Below are 17,540 nucleotides of genomic sequence, written 5' to 3'. Positions count from 1 at the left end.
ACCCCAGCCAGCTGCCCAGCCTCTGGCTGCTTTGGGGTTCGGCAGGATTCATGTTCAGACGACCCAGTGCTGGTACCCTCCTAATGCCGGCACAAGTTAGACCAGGTTCTGCGTGCCCATCCCTGGAGCATGGGCAGCAGGAGATGGCTAGATCCCTTCTGCCCATTTGTGGTCCTGGCACAGCATAGAGTGGCCCCTCAGCTACTGAACAGACCAAGAATGGTCTTTGTGGATGACCAGCCTTGGAGGGCGAATCCCCTTCCAGAGCAGGGGCAGCAGCAGAACAAGCTTCTGTTGCCCATTGCTCCCTGCCAGTGTGCTTCACCCCTGTCCTGGAGGGGTTTCTGTAGTGTGGAGGCATGCAGCTACTATGTGGGTTGGGGCCAGTATAAGAATCTAGCTAGACTGACCGTTGTGATGGCGATGCCTGTCCCATGGGAACCTGGAATGAGATCCACTTAACTTAAAACGAGGCTCTGAGCAGCCGTCATTCAAGCAATAACTTTGGGTCTCGGTTGACCTGGGCCAGATTTGAACTGGTGACCCAGAAGCAACAGGCTCTGTACCCCATCCCCCTGAGTCAGATAGTTTCTCGTGTTAAAATAGGAAGTTGACTGTTAACGTTGTCTCTTCCTGGCTCATGTTTTCCCTTCCCCTCGGTGCTTCATTCCCCTGGCCAGGTACCCATGTGATGGAGGGCTCCGGACGGATGTTAGTCACAGCTGTGGGCATCAACTCGCAAACTGGAATCATCTTCACTCTTCTGGGCGTGGGAGATGGGGAGGAGGAGAAGAAGGTGAAGAAAGGTAAGGAGATCTCTGGGAGCCCAGCTCTTTCCTTCTGGGATGCAGTGAGCTGTGTCCATGGCTGACAGCTGAGGGGGAACACGCAGGCCCGTTTAGTGTGAGTGACTGAGCTGGGCCTGTCAAGCCTTAGGAGATGAAACTGGGGGAATCCCACTTCTGCCACCATCCGGTCATGATGCAGCGAACGCAGGGAGCACGCAGCATGAGAAGGCCCCTTCCATGCTTGGGCACCTCGGGAGCTTGTGGGAGCAGGGCTTCAGAGGCAGAAAGGGCGTGGCTCTGGAGTTGCTATCAGAGCTGGCTTTGGCAAGGAGGCTGTTGATGGGGTTACTATTGCTCCAGGCCCGTGGCGGGAGGTGACTGATAGCTGAAATGATCCATGTCCTTCAGACAGTCCAGCACCCGAGGGCTTCACCAGCAGCTTCTTTCTTTCTCTCTCCATTTGTTTTCTCTCTCTTTTTCATCCAAAGACATACTCCCCAGCCCCAAGGGTTGACCTGGCAGTGTGGGGGTGGGGAAGGACGGCTAGGAGGACTTGCTTTGCTCCGCAGTCTTGACATCCTCAGATGGTAGGAGTTTGTGCAGGGAAAGGGTCACTCCTGGCTCTCTGACTTCGGTGGGTGGGGAAGTGCTCCTTCAGACCCCCCCTCCCAACATCGCATTAGGCTATTGCGAACCTTGAACCCATTCCCATCCCAGCCACCCATTTTCCCCAGGAAAATGCTGTGGGGCCTTGCGGTTAGAGGGTTCAGCCCTTTGCTCTGTCCACTCACTGGCTCCAGGTCGCTCATAAGCCCCTTGCAGTGGTATGAGCTACAGCGCTAGGCTGATCCCCGTGCTGCTGTCTGAATCCCTGGTGTTCTGAAGGCCGACTGCACTCTGGGGCGGAGCCCGTGTGTGTGTGTGTGTGTGTGTGTGTGATGCAGTGTGTGCCCACAGGGTCGGGGAGGGGGGCACATCTTGTCAGGCTGCGTCGCTCACCTACGCAGCACCGACTGTGCCAGAATCCAAACACTGCCCTTCCACCACTCCGATGTCTTGCTGCTTATTCCACCCACTCCGCCCCGATCCCTACCGATCACAGATGGCTCAGAACCGTGGAGCCTCCTTTCTGGAGCTCCGAGATGATCCAGCCACTCCCCACTCGCTTTGGGGTTTACAGGGTGCTCGAAAGAGGCCGGAGCTCATTTGGGGGGGGGGGGGGGGGCTTGCGATGCAGCGTCGTGGCATGATGGCCTTCGCGGCAGCATGTCTCCATGCAGGCAATTCATAGCCCTGCCAAGCTGATTGGGCCAAGACTTGGCTTTGGGCACATAGGCAAAGCATCACAGTGCTTTGGGGGAGCCCCATCTTCGGAGCTCGGGTCTATGGGGAGAGTGGCGGGGCTCCCACATAGACAGTCTAAAACTCCTCCCACTCCCCACCTTCTGATTATTTATTTTGTATTGTTTGTCCTGCCTCAGGACAAGTGACTCTGCTGGCCAATGGCTAGAGGAGGCTGGGCACAAAATGGGGCTGGAGGGTTGAGCTGGAAGAGAAGCCTGTGGGTGCATCGTGCCCTTGTACTTACATCGCAATCTGCTAGGCAATGACGCTCGAGCCCCCTGGGCTTTGCCGCCAAACAGAAACCAGACAGGGAGTCAGATCCTCAGCTGGTGTAAATCAGTTTAGGTCTATGGGAGTCCATGGATCAACACCAGTGTACACTAGCTAAGGATTCCAGCTTCTGAAAGTGTGTCTGGTGTTTCCTTGCTCCCTGGTAGAGGCCAGGGTGTAAGTGGCAGAAGGTATGTGGCTTATCAAAGCAGCCCAATGCTCCCTCGCACGCGGTCCACAGAACAGGCTTTTGTGCTCTCGATCCGCTTTGGCAAACCATCCGGGGATTAGTAAAAGGGACCGGATGATGGGCTCTCCGCCGTCTCCCCTACAGAATGGCTGCTAATGGACAGTGCTTGTCAGAAGGATTAAGGAGGACAAGGCAGAGTGAGTGGAGAGGCAGCCGTTCATCTCCCCTTCCGCTAGCCAGACAATCCTGTCTCTCTCATCTCCAGAGAATCGCTCCTCTTGCTCAGGGAGTAGTCTTCTGTCTCGCTTTTGAAGCTGTTCCTTCTGTCTCAGGAAGTGGCGCCCAACTTCTTATTTATTCTGCTTCCTGAATGTCGCTTGGCATTTCCCCTGTCCCCGGGCTGTAGCGTTTGCTGACCGTGCTTGACATCCGGTGCTGTCCTCAGATGTGGAAAGCAGGGGATGGGTGGGCCGAGGGTGTTGTCTCTCGGGGCCCATTTCTCTCCATATCACTGGGCGGGGGGTTGTCTGGATAAATAGTCCAACTTTAGACCCACCAGGCAAAGCCCCTCCGTCCTGCAATGCAGATTTGTTCCCAACAGCTCTTGGCTTCTTGTTACTGTTTGTATCACAGTAATACCCAGGGACCGTAGTCCTAGTCAGGGTCCCATTGTGCTCGGAGTCGTGCATTCACAAAACAGACAATTCCTGCCCCAAAGAGCTTCCAAACTAAGTCTAAGACTGTTTCATTGTTACTTGTATTGTGGTAATCCAGATGGGTTGTCTGAGCTGGAGCAGTTTTTAGACGAACAGGAACTACGGGCTTGATGCAGAAATCAGCATGTGGATCTCTGGCCGGCGTTCTGCACTTCCAATGATCACAATGCAGGTCCCAGCTGAGATCAGGTTCCCTTTGTATTAGGTGCTGTACAAACACATAGACAACCCCACTCATGACAAGCTCATACACTAAAGAGATGAGACCACAGGTGGAAGAAGTGAAGTAGTATTTTCTCCATTTCAGATTGGAAATTGAGGCACAGGGAGATGGAAGTGACTTGCCCAAGGTGTCACGGAGTCTGTGGCAGAGCAGGGAGCTGAGCCCAGAGCTCCTGAATCCGACCCCAGTGCCTTACCCACGAGACCAGCCTTCCTCTGGTAGAGACTTCCCCTGCCCTGTGGCTAAATGCTCTTTCCAGCAGCAGGGAGAGGAGGGTTGAGACCTGGCAGGAGAAATCCCCATTGGCTTTTATGGGTGGGCGGCACCTTTGATCTCCTGAGTCCTGGCCAGTTACACGGAGCCCAGCAGCTGTGTGGGATTCCTGCTGTGTGAGTGCCAGTGTAGAGAGAGCACCCAGGGTGTGTCCTGCCAGCAGGGACGTTAATGTCGAGAACCGTGTGCTCAGCACTCCACCCTTTTTCTCTTTGTCTGAACAGGTAAAAAAGCAGGAGCCCCTGAAAATCGCAACAAAGGTAACCAGCCTCTCCATCCTTTGAACCAGCACCACACTAACTACCAAGCATTCCTCCTTCCTTCTTCCCATGAGTCTGTGCTCTTCGCCGCTGCAGCGGGAATCTCGCCTTGTTGTCCCAGAAGAGGGTGTAACAGTCCCCACAGTGCTAACCTCCACGCTTCCTTTACCCCGACCCCCAACCATCCCGTCCAACTAGGGGCCAGCCTCAAACCCCAGGTCTGTGCTGCTGGAGTTGCAGCGCCCTCTGCTGTCAGCCTAGGGTTCTGATGGCAGGGGTTTGATTTTTTCCCCCCCACCATTGGTGCTGTGAGTGGGGGATGATGGTTCTTTCTGTGCCCCATGCGGTGGCCTGGCCTCTTCTGGGAGGAAGACAAACAACAGCACATTGAGATCTGTGGGGCAGGAAAAGTGGGAGAGTGGAAGGGGGAAGCCCCATTGTTCAGGGAGGCTTAACATCAGCCTAGACATAGACCGTTGGGACTATCTGCCCTGGATGGTTCTGCCCTGTCTCTGATCTGGGATATCAGTTTCCACTGCCACTTTGTACCAGCAGGAAATTGACCACGTGGGATTGTTCTACAGCACAGCAGCTAGTGGTTCCTCCCTCCATTGTTCCTGGATGAATGGGACATGGAATCTAGTGAGGAGAGTGCTCCGTGGCAAATGGGGTGGTGGGGACGGGGTTTTAGTCTGAGCATGAAGTGCTGCTCCCCTCCCCCAAGTTTGGAACTGGATCAGTGGTGGGTTTGGCCTGTGAAACTGTTACACCCTGTTCTTCTCATGGCCTTTTTGAATCAAAGTGAGCGTCTACTCCTCCAGTATGTTTCTCACAGTGTTCTTTCCAGGCTGTGTAGAGGAAGCCCATTTCTGCACCTGTCTGTTTCTCCACCTCTCTCTCTCTCTCACTCTCAGCAGTTTACGTTTCCTTCCTTCCAATCTGACATGTTGGGTTGTTTTGGGTTTGTGGGTGTTCTGGTTTTGTTCCCTCCTCCCCCCCATTTCTGTTCTGTCTGAAAGTCCTAACCATGGAGGTCACAATTTTGGAGCAACCGTGAGTTCTTCTGAATCCATAACACTTTGGTAGTGGAGGCTAGAAAGGGGAATCTGCTCTGAAACAGTTGGATCCGTATGTGAACCACGACTTGTCTGAGTTGCTTGGATTTTTTTTTAAACCCAAGAACAAGAACTGAGATGAAGCAAATAACTTCCATTATTATTGTGGGGTTTTCTACTCGTCTTCACACCCACACACCCACCCACACCCACACCCACACACCACTTCCTGTTTCGTTGGTGCTCTTTGGGTTCAAATACTCACAAGTGTAGGCCAGCGTAGCTCTATAGACCTGAGGGGGAGCTATATCTGGCTGCACCATCTGAGGATTTGGCCATTTTATGTCTTAAGGATCCTAAAGAAATTTTTGGGCTGGATCACAGAGGGCTGAGGGTAAAGGAGCCGGTTCACTCCTCCGCATTAATGAGTCAGTCTCCACCCCCAGTCCTTAAACTTCCCTCCCCTCCATTCCACCCCCTCGAATGCTGTCTGCGTAAAGTGACTCCCGCTGAGCTTCCATGAAGGCATTAGAGAGATCATCCTTGGCACGTGTATAGAACAGGGGAACTGAGGAAAGGAAATAGCTTGTGGAACTCATTGTCACTATCTCCTGGAGGCGAAGTGCTTAGCAGGATTCCAGAAAGTACAGGACATGCATATGGATGTTAATTATCTGGAGTTATAAAATTTAGGATTAAAGATGACCAAGTGTTTTGGAAGGGATCTAAAGCGTCATGCTTCAGGGCATCAAGCAGCCTCCACTGGGGGTTAGGAGGAAACTTTAATGTATTCCATAATGCCCTAGTGTAGGGGTTCCTGCACCTTCCTCCGAAGTAGCTTGTGCTGCTGGCCACTGTGGGCGAGAGGATCCTGGATTATCCTGTAATCCGATCCAGCCTGGCCATTCTGATGCTCCTGTATTCAAAGGGCTTTACAAACACTTAGCAAATTAAGTCTCCTAACATAACCATGTAAGGTAAGTATCGTCAGCTGTATTTCACAGATGGGTAAACTGAGGCACAAGGCAGTGAAGGGGACTCTTTCCCAAGACCGCCCAATCAGGGTCACTGGCAGAGCTGGGACTAGAACCCAGGAGTCCCATACCCTACTAAGGCTGTCCTTCCTCCCCGGTGTAGTCAAGTAGAGACGTTTTTTCCTTACCTGGGAAGTGGGGTTGGGAGGGCAAGTGAGCAGATCCCACGAGCTGTTCCAGGCACTTGCCCTATGGGGCGGTGGGGCAGGCTCCCTGGGATTGTGTAGGCTTTAACCTTTAGTGTTTGCCTGTGTGGGCTAGGGGAGTCTTTTTTGCTCTAGGTTTCTTTTCTCTCTCTCTCTCTCTCTCTCCCTCCTCCATCTCTGTCAATGGCGTCAAAAGCTTTCCCCCGCTGCCCCTCCCACTCACCCACTGTGTCTCTTTTGCCCCCGGGGTGTAGCTAAAACTCAGGATGGCGTGGCCCTGGAGATCCAGCCCCTGAAGAGCCAGGAAGGGGTGGAGAATGAGGATAAGGAGAAGAAGAAGGTGAAGGTCCCGAAGAAGGAGAAATCGGTGCTGCAAGGGAAGCTCACCCGTCTGGCGGTGCAGATTGGGAAGGCAGGTGAGCCTGGATGAGGTGGATCTCGGCTCTCGGACAGCTCCACACTGGGCTTCTCCCCCGTGATGTAGTAGTGGCAGGATGTTCCACTAGATGTATTGGCTGTGACCGTGAGGGACAGACAGCGCTGGTTAGAGACTGGCATGGTGTGAGACGGTCCCTCAACTGGCTCCGCTGCTGCCCCTCAGTCCTAACCTGCAGCACATCCTGCTGTTCCATCCTTGGATCCCCACACTCAGCTTTGCTGACGCCCCTTCATCTCACCAGTACCCCCTGCTATTGCTGGCTTGGGGACTCCCCAGGCCTATCTCTGCTCATGCCCCTCAGTCCTGAACTCCAGCTCTCCCCTGCCATAGTCTAGTCCTAGGTCTCCACATAGCTCTGCTAATGCACCTCCATTTTCACCTGCAGCCCCTCGGCTAGTCCAGCCCTGGGAGTCCGTGGGATCAGAGACCCTGCTGTGAACACACTGAAATGCCGGGGCAGGTTTAGGTGTGGATGGACACGCAGGCAAAGAGCCCTCAGGGCTCATTCTGCACAGGTCACTTCAGCAGGGTTCAAGGCCCAGGGAAGCAAAGCTCCAAGAAACTCCTGTCAGCGCGGCTTTCCCATCTCGATCCCCAGCCTAGGAGTGTTGGGGGAAGTGCCTGTTGCTGGGAGGTGGGGGCATCGCTACAGGTCCCGCTGGCCTCTCACCTGTCTCCTCCCCTAGGACTGATCATGTCGGCCATCACGGTCATCATCCTGGTGCTGTACTTTGTGATCGACACCTTCGCGGTGCAGCGCAGGCCCTGGCTGGCGGAGTGCACCCCCATCTACATCCAGTACTTTGTCAAGTTCTTCATCATTGGTGTCACTGTGCTGGTGGTGGCCGTGCCTGAGGGCCTGCCCCTGGCTGTTACCATCTCCCTGGCCTACTCAGTCAAGGTGAGGCCACAGCCTGGGCGGGGAACGGTGGGGTGACTGTGTTCACCACGAGGGCAGGGGTGGTTCCCCCTCACCAGAGGGCTGGGGCTGGGGGAGTGTTGTGCGGAGGACAGTAGTGGGTGCCCATCTTCACCAAGGCGTATAGAGGGAGCGCTATGTTCACGATGGCTAGACGGGCTTTGGTGGGGCAGAGTGCAGCTGGGGCTGGCTCTCCTCCCCACAGGAAGGCCGGGAGCGGAGGAGGCAGAGGCCTGTTTTTTCCCATCTGTTGTGCAGTGAGGCCAGCACTGAGCCGTGTTAGCTGCTGGGTGGGGAAAGGGACTCTCAATTGCTCTGCTGCTATTCCCCTGCCCAGCGTCCTGTTCTCCCAAACAAACCCTCTCTTCCCCTCGTTCTAAGTAAGCCAGGAGCCTGGCCCGGCACTGCTGGGGACGCACGTGGCAATAGTGGTTCCTGCCAAGCCAGCGGAGAGCCCCAGAGTGGAGCTGGGAGGGCATGCTGGTGTTGTGCTGGCTCTATAGAGATGGCATCCCTCGCTGAGGTGATGCTGAGTGCAGCGGCCCACGGACCCCCAGTTCCTCTGTGTTCCCAGTGCCCTTGGCTCCAGAATCTGCCTGCCTGTGGGGTGCGAAGCATGGCTGTGCGCCCTGTGAAGACACGGGTGGGGAGAAGCCTACCTGCCTCTTAACGCTTTCACTGCCTGTCTTGCGCCCCGCTGCAGAAAATGATGAAGGACAACAACCTGGTGAGGCACCTGGACGCCTGCGAGACCATGGGCAACGCTACGGCCATCTGCTCGGACAAGACGGGCACGCTCACCATGAACCGCATGACCGTGGTGCAGGCCTATGTGGGTGACACCCATTATCGGCAGATCCCCGACCCTGAAGCCATCCTGCCCAAGGTCTTGGACCTCATCGTCAATGGCGTCGCCATCAACTCAGCTTACACGTCAAAGATCCTGGTGAGTTGTCCTTCCTCTGCTACTCTGACAGCACTGCTTCTAGCCCCTCCCAGAGCTCAGGTGGCTGGCGACCATCCAAAGGAACAGCACAGGAAAAACACGGGGCTGTGATAGGATATGGGGGATGGGGTGTAAGATCTACTCCCTGGTGAACAAGGGTTTAAGAGCAGCTTAGCACCCTTTGTGTCCTCTACACAGCTGGTCAGAGGATCTAGTTCAAATAGGTATGAATGGCCCCTGTTATGCAGGAGGTCAGACTAGATCAGGGTAGGCAACCTATGGCACGCATGCCAAAGGCGGCACGCAAGCTGATTTTCAGTGGCACTCACACTGCCTAGGTACTGGCCACCGGTCTGAGGGGCTCTGCATTTTAATTTAATTTTAAATAAAGCTTCTTAAACATTTTAAAAACCTTATTTACTTTACATACAATAGTTTAGTTATATATTATAAACTTATAGAAAGAGACCTTCTAAAAACGTTTAAATGTATTACTGGCACACGAAACTTTAAATTAGAGTGAATAAATGAAGACTCGTCACACCACTTCTGAAAGGTTGCCGACCCCTGGACTAGATGATCAATGGTCCATTTTCCCCTTAGAATCTGTGACTTTCCGTCACCTTGCACAGGCTTTTACACTGATGCGGTGATATGTGATGGCGCGTGCAGAGAGTCTGAAACAATGGGCCAGGTCCCCAGCCGGGGTTTACACCTCTTAGTGCTCCGGGGCTGGGGTTGACCTCAGTGGTGCTATCCTGATTTGCACTAGCCAAGGATCTGGCTCCAGAGCTCTAAGAAGTGGAATCTACTCCCATTCATCTTGGTGCGTTAACTCTGGACCCTGCTGATCACAATCTAAAAAATTCAACATCCATTCTATCCCTGCAGATCAGACTTCCAACTCCTCCCCCTTCCCCCATCTCAGTGGGCCTGGCCGGGAAGATTTTATTGACTTTTATTCCCCCCCTTTCTGCCCACTTTGGGAACTTCTTAGCCACCAGAAAAGGAAGGGGGTCTCCCGCGGCAAGTGGGAAACAAGACGGAGTGCTCCCTGCTGGGCTTCGTCCTGGATTTGAAGCAAGACTACCAGGTGGTTCGGAACGAGGTGCCAGAGGAGAAGCTCTACAAGGTCTACACCTTCAACTCGGTGCGCAAATCCATGAGCACGGTCTTGAAAAACTCGGATGGCAGCTTCCGCATGTACAGCAAAGGGGCCTCTGAGATCATCCTACGCAAGTAACTACCCTCCCCTCCTACGTTGCTGAGTAAGCCATTCCCCTGTTGGAGCCACTAGTGGTGCTTCTGAATGCAAGTTCTCCAGCTGTGCTCCACAGGCCACTGATGGTCTGGGGAGCCCTTCCCAGAATGAACCCAGCATTTTGGGGGCGGGGGGGTATTGCAGTGGGGAGGGAAGATATGTGAGCGATCTCTCATGTGGACATACCTGCAGAACAGAGAATAATAATCCCTAGTTCTTCTATAGCACTTTTTTTTTTTTTCATCTGTAGATCTCGAGCACTTTACAAAGGTGATCAGTATCATTATCCCCATTTTACAGATTGGGGAAACTGAGGCCCAAAGAGAGGTGACTGGATTGGTCACCAAGCAGACTGGGAATAGAACCCTAGTCTCCCAAGTCCTGGTCCAGTGCACTATCCACTAGGACACACTGCCTCTGGGAAAGCTTCAGGTAGCACCTAGTGAGGTGAAAGGTTCTCTGCCATCTTTGAGCCTGCATGGGGCAAATAGAAGAGCATTGCCCCATACAAGACAGCCCCGTGGCTTCATCCTCAGTTGCCTGGTATAAAATACAATATGTTAATCGGGGCTCAAGCGGAACCTCTTGGGAGGGAGCTGGACATATTTGCTGTGTAATTATTTTGTCACTTCTACTGCTGCCTTTGCTCTCCTGGCAGCCAAAATGCCGTGCAAGAAGCTGTGGTGGTGTCTGCAGCCAGGTAGTGCCATACATCAGGTAGGGAGTGTGTTCCAGAGAGATTCCCAGCCCAGCTTTGCAGCCCAGAGAATCTAGGCTGGTTCAGGGAAGGAAGCATCCACCTCTTTCTTTCTGTGGGCTCACCTGAAAACTCTTGGGGTTCATGCCTAACGGACAGATGAGAGGGGCTTGCTAAATCTCTGTGGCACAGTCTCTTCTGCTGTGTGGTTGAGGGCTGGGAGGCTTGCGCCTCTCTCTCTAGTTCGTCTGCAGATGCCGAGCCGTCTCTCTGTTAACTTCTGAAACCTCTGCCGTGTGCAGGTGCACAAAGATCCTGGACAAGAACGGGGACCTGCGGGTGTTCAAGGTGAAGGACCGGGATGAGATGGTGAAGAAGGTGATTGAGCCGATGGCGTGCCAGGGGCTGCGCACCATCTGCCTGGCCTTCCGCGACTTCCCTGCCGACGCCGAGCCTAACTGGGACAGCGAGAACGAGATCGTGTGTGACCTGGCCTGTATCACCGTGGTCGGCATAGAGGACCCTGTCCGGCCAGAGGTACCACAACGCCACCTTGACACGGGCCATTCGGCTGCTTTGCTGGCTGTGTGTCCCTTCCCCACCCCGCTGCGGGCATGAGCTCTGTGCCCCTTGGTACGCCGCTGCTGTGGGGTGATGAGTGAGGTGGCTGGGGCATCCGCACCCCACAGAAATGTCCTGCAGTGTGCCGTACATTGTCTCCCCCGGTCCCTGTGCCATGTGAGTGCCTATTCCTGAGGTGCCCTCACTCTATGCCACTATTTGGAGCGCCTGGGGTGTGCACTTCCCTCCCTTGCCTGTATACCAGGCGCCAGTGGCAGGCGTATCCCCGCAAAGGCATCTTGGTCCGTGCCAAGTGTCTGGGCGCGAGCGCTTCTCCAGTGCCAATGTCCAGGGGAAGGGTGTGTTGCCAGAGGTTGCAGAGAAGCCAGGCGGAGAGTGCCACAGGTGAAAGGTTAACAGGCGGGGGGAGGGGGGGGGAGAGGAACTGATTTGCTGCCCCCTAGGGTGGGAGAGTACCTTTTACAGGAACCTGTTTTCCCCAGCGACACCCACCCACTCCTTCCCCCCTGTTCTTTCTCACTGCTCGCCTGGGGGTGACAGACAGATCCCTGGGTTAACGCAATAAGCAGTCCCATGCCTGCCTCTTGATTACATTTTGGAGCCTGCCTCGCTCTCATCTTTCCCTAATTGGACGTTGAAGTATCTGGGCTCAGGAATCGCATTACAGATGCCCAGTCTGCACCGGCTCTGGAGGCCATGATTCAATTTGCTGATTTCTCAGTAATGTTTACACACACACACACTACCCCTGCTCAGGCTCGTTCTGTCTGAGATAAACCCAGGAGCGCAGCGATTTGCTGCTGCAATCAGAGAGGCCAGGCCAGGAGAGGGCTGGGCTGCTGTCAACATGCCATCCTGCAGAGCAGGAGAAATAAAACGTCCCACGTCTTGATTGGATTGCTCATCCGTACCTCAGCAACGGAGGTTCCTGAGCGCTGTGGCATTGTGTGGAGGAGGCAATGAGGTTACGTCTCCCTGGGGGCAGTAGAGGAACGGCACCACAGCCAATTCCAGGAATGGCTTTGAACAGACCTCCTAGAACCGTGGAGAGAACGAGCTACTTGGTTCAGAACCGCTCAGCCAGCGCCTCCTACACCGAGCTTAGAAGTGAGCCGGCTCCTGCCAAACTCTCAGTAACTTGAGTCCCCTGTGCGCAGCCTGGTACGATGGGGTTCCAGTGCTTCTCTGTTCTTCTAAAGTGCCCTTCGCCACAGCGTCTGGGCTCCATAGACCCGATGCGCCATGCCCCGCCTCCCTGCTCCTGTGGAGCAAGATGGAGACTCTCCGCCCTGCCCTCGAGTTAGCCGCCGCCTGGTTCTTGACTCCAGGGGGCCAGTGCCGAATCAACCACCCCATGGGCTTGGAGGACAAGGTGTAGAAGCAGGACTTTGGTCCTTCCTGATCTCTAGTTCTTGGGGATTCCTCCATCTGGGGCCGTCCTCCCAGGCTGCCCTGAGCCTTCCACCCTACGCAGCATCCCTCTGCGTGATCCTGCTGTCAGTGGCCGGCCCAGCCCAGCGGTGTATTGGGACCAAATGAGGCCTGAATTCACCAAAACTCGAACGAACCTCCTACTCCAACACTCTCAAAACATCTCTCAGGCCCACCCTGGGCTCCTTGATCTTCATCCCCTGGACCTTCTCCCTGGATGGGCTCTTCCCAGCTCCCTTGCGCACCCAACTTTCCCAGACGCTGCTCTTCAATTTGCCCTGGCTCGCGGCTGGCCAGGATTCCAGCAATCCTGCCTTAATCTGCCACTCATTCCCAGCGAGGCCTCCTGCTGCATCACAGCTGCTAGCGTGTCCCTTGTAGGCCAGTGTTTCTGTGCCAGTGCCCGTTACCCCCATCCCCCCATTCATGCTGTCCAGGTGGGGCTCCTTGAGTCTGTCTGACCCTATGGGTTTGTTTTTCCCCAGCTCCTCTTTTTTCCGGTCTGTCTCTCTTCCCCCTGTTCCCCCCGGCTGTCTCTTTCCCACAGTGTCTCTCTCTCTCTCTGACCTTGCCCTTAGGTGCCAGAGGCCATCGTGAAGTGCCAGCGTGCTGGCATCACCGTCCGCATGGTGACAGGTGACAACATCAACACCGCCCGTGCCATCGCTACCAAGTGCGGCATCCTGCTGCCCGGGGAGGACTTCCTGTGCCTGGAGGGCAAGGAGTTCAACCGGCTCATCCGGAACGAGAAGGGAGAGGTAGGAATACAGATAAGGGACCCTGCCTCTGTATGAGTCACTCGGGGGCCCTGGGCAATGGACTCCAGGGGCATCTTCAGAAGCATAGCCTGCTGACAAAGGGTGCTGTTAGCTCCGAACCGTAGACCTGGAAGTGCAGCATATGGAGGTAGCCTCTTGCTCCTGCCTAATACGTGGCCTCTTGGACCAAAACTGAGCTGGACCTAGCTGGGTTTTTAATGCTTCGGGTGCTTATCATGGAGAGCTGTCAGCTCAGCTAGCATCAGCTGGGGCTCCTAGCCAGCTTGGCCAGGGACCAGTGACCCCTGGAGGACGCCTGGGCTCTAGACATGCCGTGGGAGAAATAGTTGAGTTGAGGTGAAGGGAACATCCAGTTCTCATTCCCCATCCTGCCCTACCGAATGATCCTTTGCTCTCAATAGAGCTGGACAAAATGTTTCAGTGACTAGTTTATTCACTGTAAAATGCCGTTTCAGGTTGACCGAAACTGTTCAAGAGTTTGGGTCAAATTCCGCCTATCATTTCAGCTGGGGGGAAAAAAGGAGGGAAACTTTTTGGAAAAAGTCGAACTACACCTCTATCTCGATATAACGCTGTCCTCGGGAACCAAAAATTCTTACCGCATTATAAGTGATACCGCGTTATATTGAACTTGCTTTGATCCACCGGAGTGCGCAGCCCTGCCCCCCGGAGCACTGCTTTACCCCGTTCTATCCGAATTCTTGTTATATCGGGTCGCGTTATATCGGGGTAGCGGTGTATTTTAATTGGATATTTTTGCTAAATGAACCATTTTGACTTTGTGTTTTGAAATCGAGCTGGGGAAAAAAACTCCACACCCGAAAACTAAACTAAACCTTTTGGACCCACACTGAATAGTTTGTTTTTCAGTTTTTCTTTTCGGACAGCGAATCGAGTAATCAATGATTCACTCGGCTCTAGTTTTCAAACGCCTGCCTGGCCAGGTGACCGACTCAACGTCTCTTTCTTGGTTGGTCCTGCAGGTGGAGCAAGAGCAGCTGGATAAAGTCTGGCCCAAGCTGCGAGTCCTGGCCCGTTCCTCCCCCACGGATAAGCATACGCTTGTGAAAGGTAAGGGCAACCGGAGAGCCAGCACACATGCTCCTGCACAAATGCCCACAGGGTACGGAACATCGAGCCAGGACTCCTGGGTTCTTTTCCCAGCTCTGCCATTGACTCACTGTGACTTAGAGCAAGATGCTTTTTTCCCCCATCGTCCCTTGTGCCTCACATTTTTTCCCCCATCTGTATAACAAGGCTAATTGGTGCTGATCATCTTCCTAGGGGGGCAGCTGCACCCCCTGGCTTGAAGTGGTTTCCTTCATATACAGGGTTGACAGTTTGGTTCAGTGGCTCTCAGCACCTCCCTCCTCCCCCCCATATAAATAGTTCCAGCACCCTTGCCAGAAGAGATGCTGGATGAGTCTTAAAACAGTGCCTGTCCCCAAGGAGAGAGGCAGCCCTGCAATATTCAGTGGCTGACAGGTGTCCGCGTTAAGAGAAGTTGTGCCACTGTTGTATCATTGCCACTTTGTGCAGATCTAATGATTCCCAGGCCAACTGCTACCCAGTGCAGCTCCATCTGTGCGAGGAGCCCATGCTGGGGCCTGTTTCCTTTGAACCCTGTGTCTGTGTTTCAGGAATTATTGACAGCACTGTCGGAGAGCGGCGGCAGGTGGTGGCCGTGACTGGGGATGGGACCAATGATGGCCCAGCCTTGAAGAAAGCTGATGTCGGCTTTGCTATGGTATGGAAGAACAAGGGTCTTTCTCTGTGTGCTGCATTGTTAGGAAACATCCTATGGATTTGAAGAGGAATGGAAACCTTTATGTGGTATAGGAATCACTCAAAGGCTCACAGGATGTAATACAAGAGATCATTTTAATCATCCTATAGAATTTTATCCCTGCTATAAAATTCTCTATTAAATTCCATAAGATAGTTTTGTAACCATCACCTCCCTGCAAAATTTTTGATTAAGTGCTATAGGATTTTTGCCACAAGGGTCCTGGAAAATATCCCATGCCGAGAAACAATCCTCTTATCCTGGCTTAAAGACAGACCCTCCCTCCTTTTACGTTCTTAAAGGGATATTGTCAGATTAAGAATCATGGCCTTAACTTTCAAACGTGGCTGCTGAAAGCTAATGTCCTAACCCCATACATAGGCACCTAAATAAACAGCCTGGTTTTCATATATGCTTGGGACAATGGTAGGTGCAGATGTTCAGCACCTCTGCAAATCAGCCACATGTATTTAGGAGCCTGACTTAAAGGACCCAGGCCTGGAGTTACTGACCCAAACTTAAAATAAACAACCCCAGATCTTTCTTATCTTTATGATTAATGCATTCGCTTATTTACCCAGAAAGAATTTGAAAATCTAGTTCACTCTGTGCTGTTAACTCTGTTTGCCTACTTTTTTGCATTTCTTTCAAATGGTACCATGAAAATAGACTGGTCATTTTCCCTTGTTTGTAGTCCGTTTTATGTTCAGGTTCGGGTACACTAGCATAAGGCCGCAATGTTTGGGTTGCAGCCACTACAGAGGAATGTATGTATGTTTAAACAAATTCCTTTTCAGATTTTTTTAAACAAAGATCTCTTGGAAGCCATTTTGCAGGCCTTGGATTTTAAAGGGTTTGCAGTCCCATTTAATCCTCCAGAGCCCCTGCAACATCAACATTTTCTCTTGCTCTCACTCATTGATTTAGTCCAAGCAATGGACTTGATCGCTGGCTACAACTAAGGTCTTGAATCTGCATGCTGGACACGGGAGTTCCACAACTGGAGAGGTGACTGGATCGGGGGCTGAAATCTGGTGACCCGTCCTTTTGGGGCTGAATGTTGTGCTGAGAATTGAAAAGGGCTGTCCTGCTGCAGTCTGGGGATAGACTTTCCCACAGGAACAGGAAACTAAGGGCCCCTTACTGCATCTCTCTGACTATGGACTGCGGAGACTGGGAAACAAACAACATGGTCAAAATTCAGTTTCACGTTTGCCCTCCTACCAAAACCAGGGAATTCACAGCTAGGGACAGAATCTCCCAATACCCAGGCTCAACAGGACCCAGCAGGAGAACATTAGGGAAAATGGTTAAGCGGCTCCCACTTAACACATCTCCTGGCAATGGCAGCATTTGTGCAAACTGAGCACCGTCTAGTGCCCACTACTGATTACTGCAGCCTGATCACTTTTAAATATCCATTGTATAGTGCCTTAAATGTATGTGGCACTTTGCAAAACAAACAGAGGGAGTCTGTGCCCCAGAGAGATAGCAGTGGGCACAGGGGTCCACCTCCGTTTGGTGCTTATTGCCGGATTACAGCCTAAATTAAGACCAGAGGAGCCGGGGGAAGTGACAAACACAGGGGAGAGTAATCCTCGGAGACCTTTACCAGCAAATGAACTATATTGGGTGCAATTTTGGGGGGAAGCCCATCTGTTCCTCTGGAGCTCCCTACCAGAGAGAGAGAGCACTTCTGAATCCCAATGGTCTCTGTTTGTATGAATGTTTAGCAAAAAGGATGGAGGGGAAACAGCTACTTTTAAGCCACTTTGTGTGGCTATTAGCCATAGCATTAACCTCCGAAGGCCCACAAGCCTCCTGCTCGGGCAGCAGCATGCCAAGGGCTCGAGGAGGAAGTCACAAGATGGTTCAATATTCTATGCACCCACCACTGTAAAGCCCCAGTTTGGAGGCAAATCAACCCTAAAGCAAATGCTTCTGTTCCTTTACGGAGGTGTAACAGCAGGCAGCATGACCCAGTGTTGAGGACACAGTACTGGGATGAGAGAGCCCAGCGTTCTGTTCCAACTCTGCCTCTGACCTGCGTGACCTTCAGCGAGTTACATCCCCTCCCGTGTACCTCATTTTGTTCCTCCGTAAGATGGGGGCGATGCCACTGAGCGGCCTTGGTCTAACGCTTTGCGATCCACAGATGGAAAGCGCTTGCGTGCTCAGCAGTATTGTTACTACTATTGCTGTGTGCTCCCTTTCAGCACTCTGTGTAGTAAGAGATGCTGGCAGGGGATCCACCACCAGAATTGACAGCCTGCTGTTCCCACGTGGGAAGGAAGGTGCTTGGTGCATGGGACGTAGGAAGCTGTTCCAAGCATAGAGGGTGTCCTGTAAAGATGGAGGCGGGCCTAGTCTGATCTGGATCCAAACCTCCAAGGCTTGTCAG

The 17,540-nt window shown here is 53.1% G+C and overlaps 1 protein-coding gene across 1 annotated transcript in view; it reads left to right on the top strand.

Moving 5' to 3' along the window:
• LOC113405122 (plasma membrane calcium-transporting ATPase 4-like) overlaps nucleotides 1–17,540 on the top strand; it is a 98,006-nt gene that overhangs the window by 61,808 nt on the left and 18,658 nt on the right. The window contains exons 6-15 of the mRNA XM_026655261.2: nucleotides 681–806; nucleotides 4,029–4,064; nucleotides 6,554–6,715; nucleotides 7,425–7,639; nucleotides 8,361–8,603; nucleotides 9,601–9,842; nucleotides 10,864–11,098; nucleotides 13,153–13,332; nucleotides 14,337–14,424; nucleotides 14,994–15,100. Of these exons, the coding sequence (XP_026511046.1) occupies nucleotides 681–806; nucleotides 4,029–4,064; nucleotides 6,554–6,715; nucleotides 7,425–7,639; nucleotides 8,361–8,603; nucleotides 9,601–9,842; nucleotides 10,864–11,098; nucleotides 13,153–13,332; nucleotides 14,337–14,424; nucleotides 14,994–15,100 (1,634 nt within the window). The remainder of the gene's footprint in view (nucleotides 1–680; nucleotides 807–4,028; nucleotides 4,065–6,553; nucleotides 6,716–7,424; nucleotides 7,640–8,360; nucleotides 8,604–9,600; nucleotides 9,843–10,863; nucleotides 11,099–13,152; nucleotides 13,333–14,336; nucleotides 14,425–14,993; nucleotides 15,101–17,540) is intronic.

The sequence above is a fragment of the Terrapene carolina genome, unplaced genomic scaffold (genome assembly GCF_002925995.2).
Source record: "Terrapene carolina triunguis isolate 2854851 unplaced genomic scaffold, T_m_triunguis-2.0 Scaffold199, whole genome shotgun sequence".
Classification (NCBI taxonomy): domain Eukaryota; kingdom Metazoa; phylum Chordata; order Testudines; family Emydidae; genus Terrapene; species Terrapene triunguis.
Note: the sequence above shows the minus strand (reverse complement) of the source record. Positions and strands in the feature narration are given on the sequence as shown.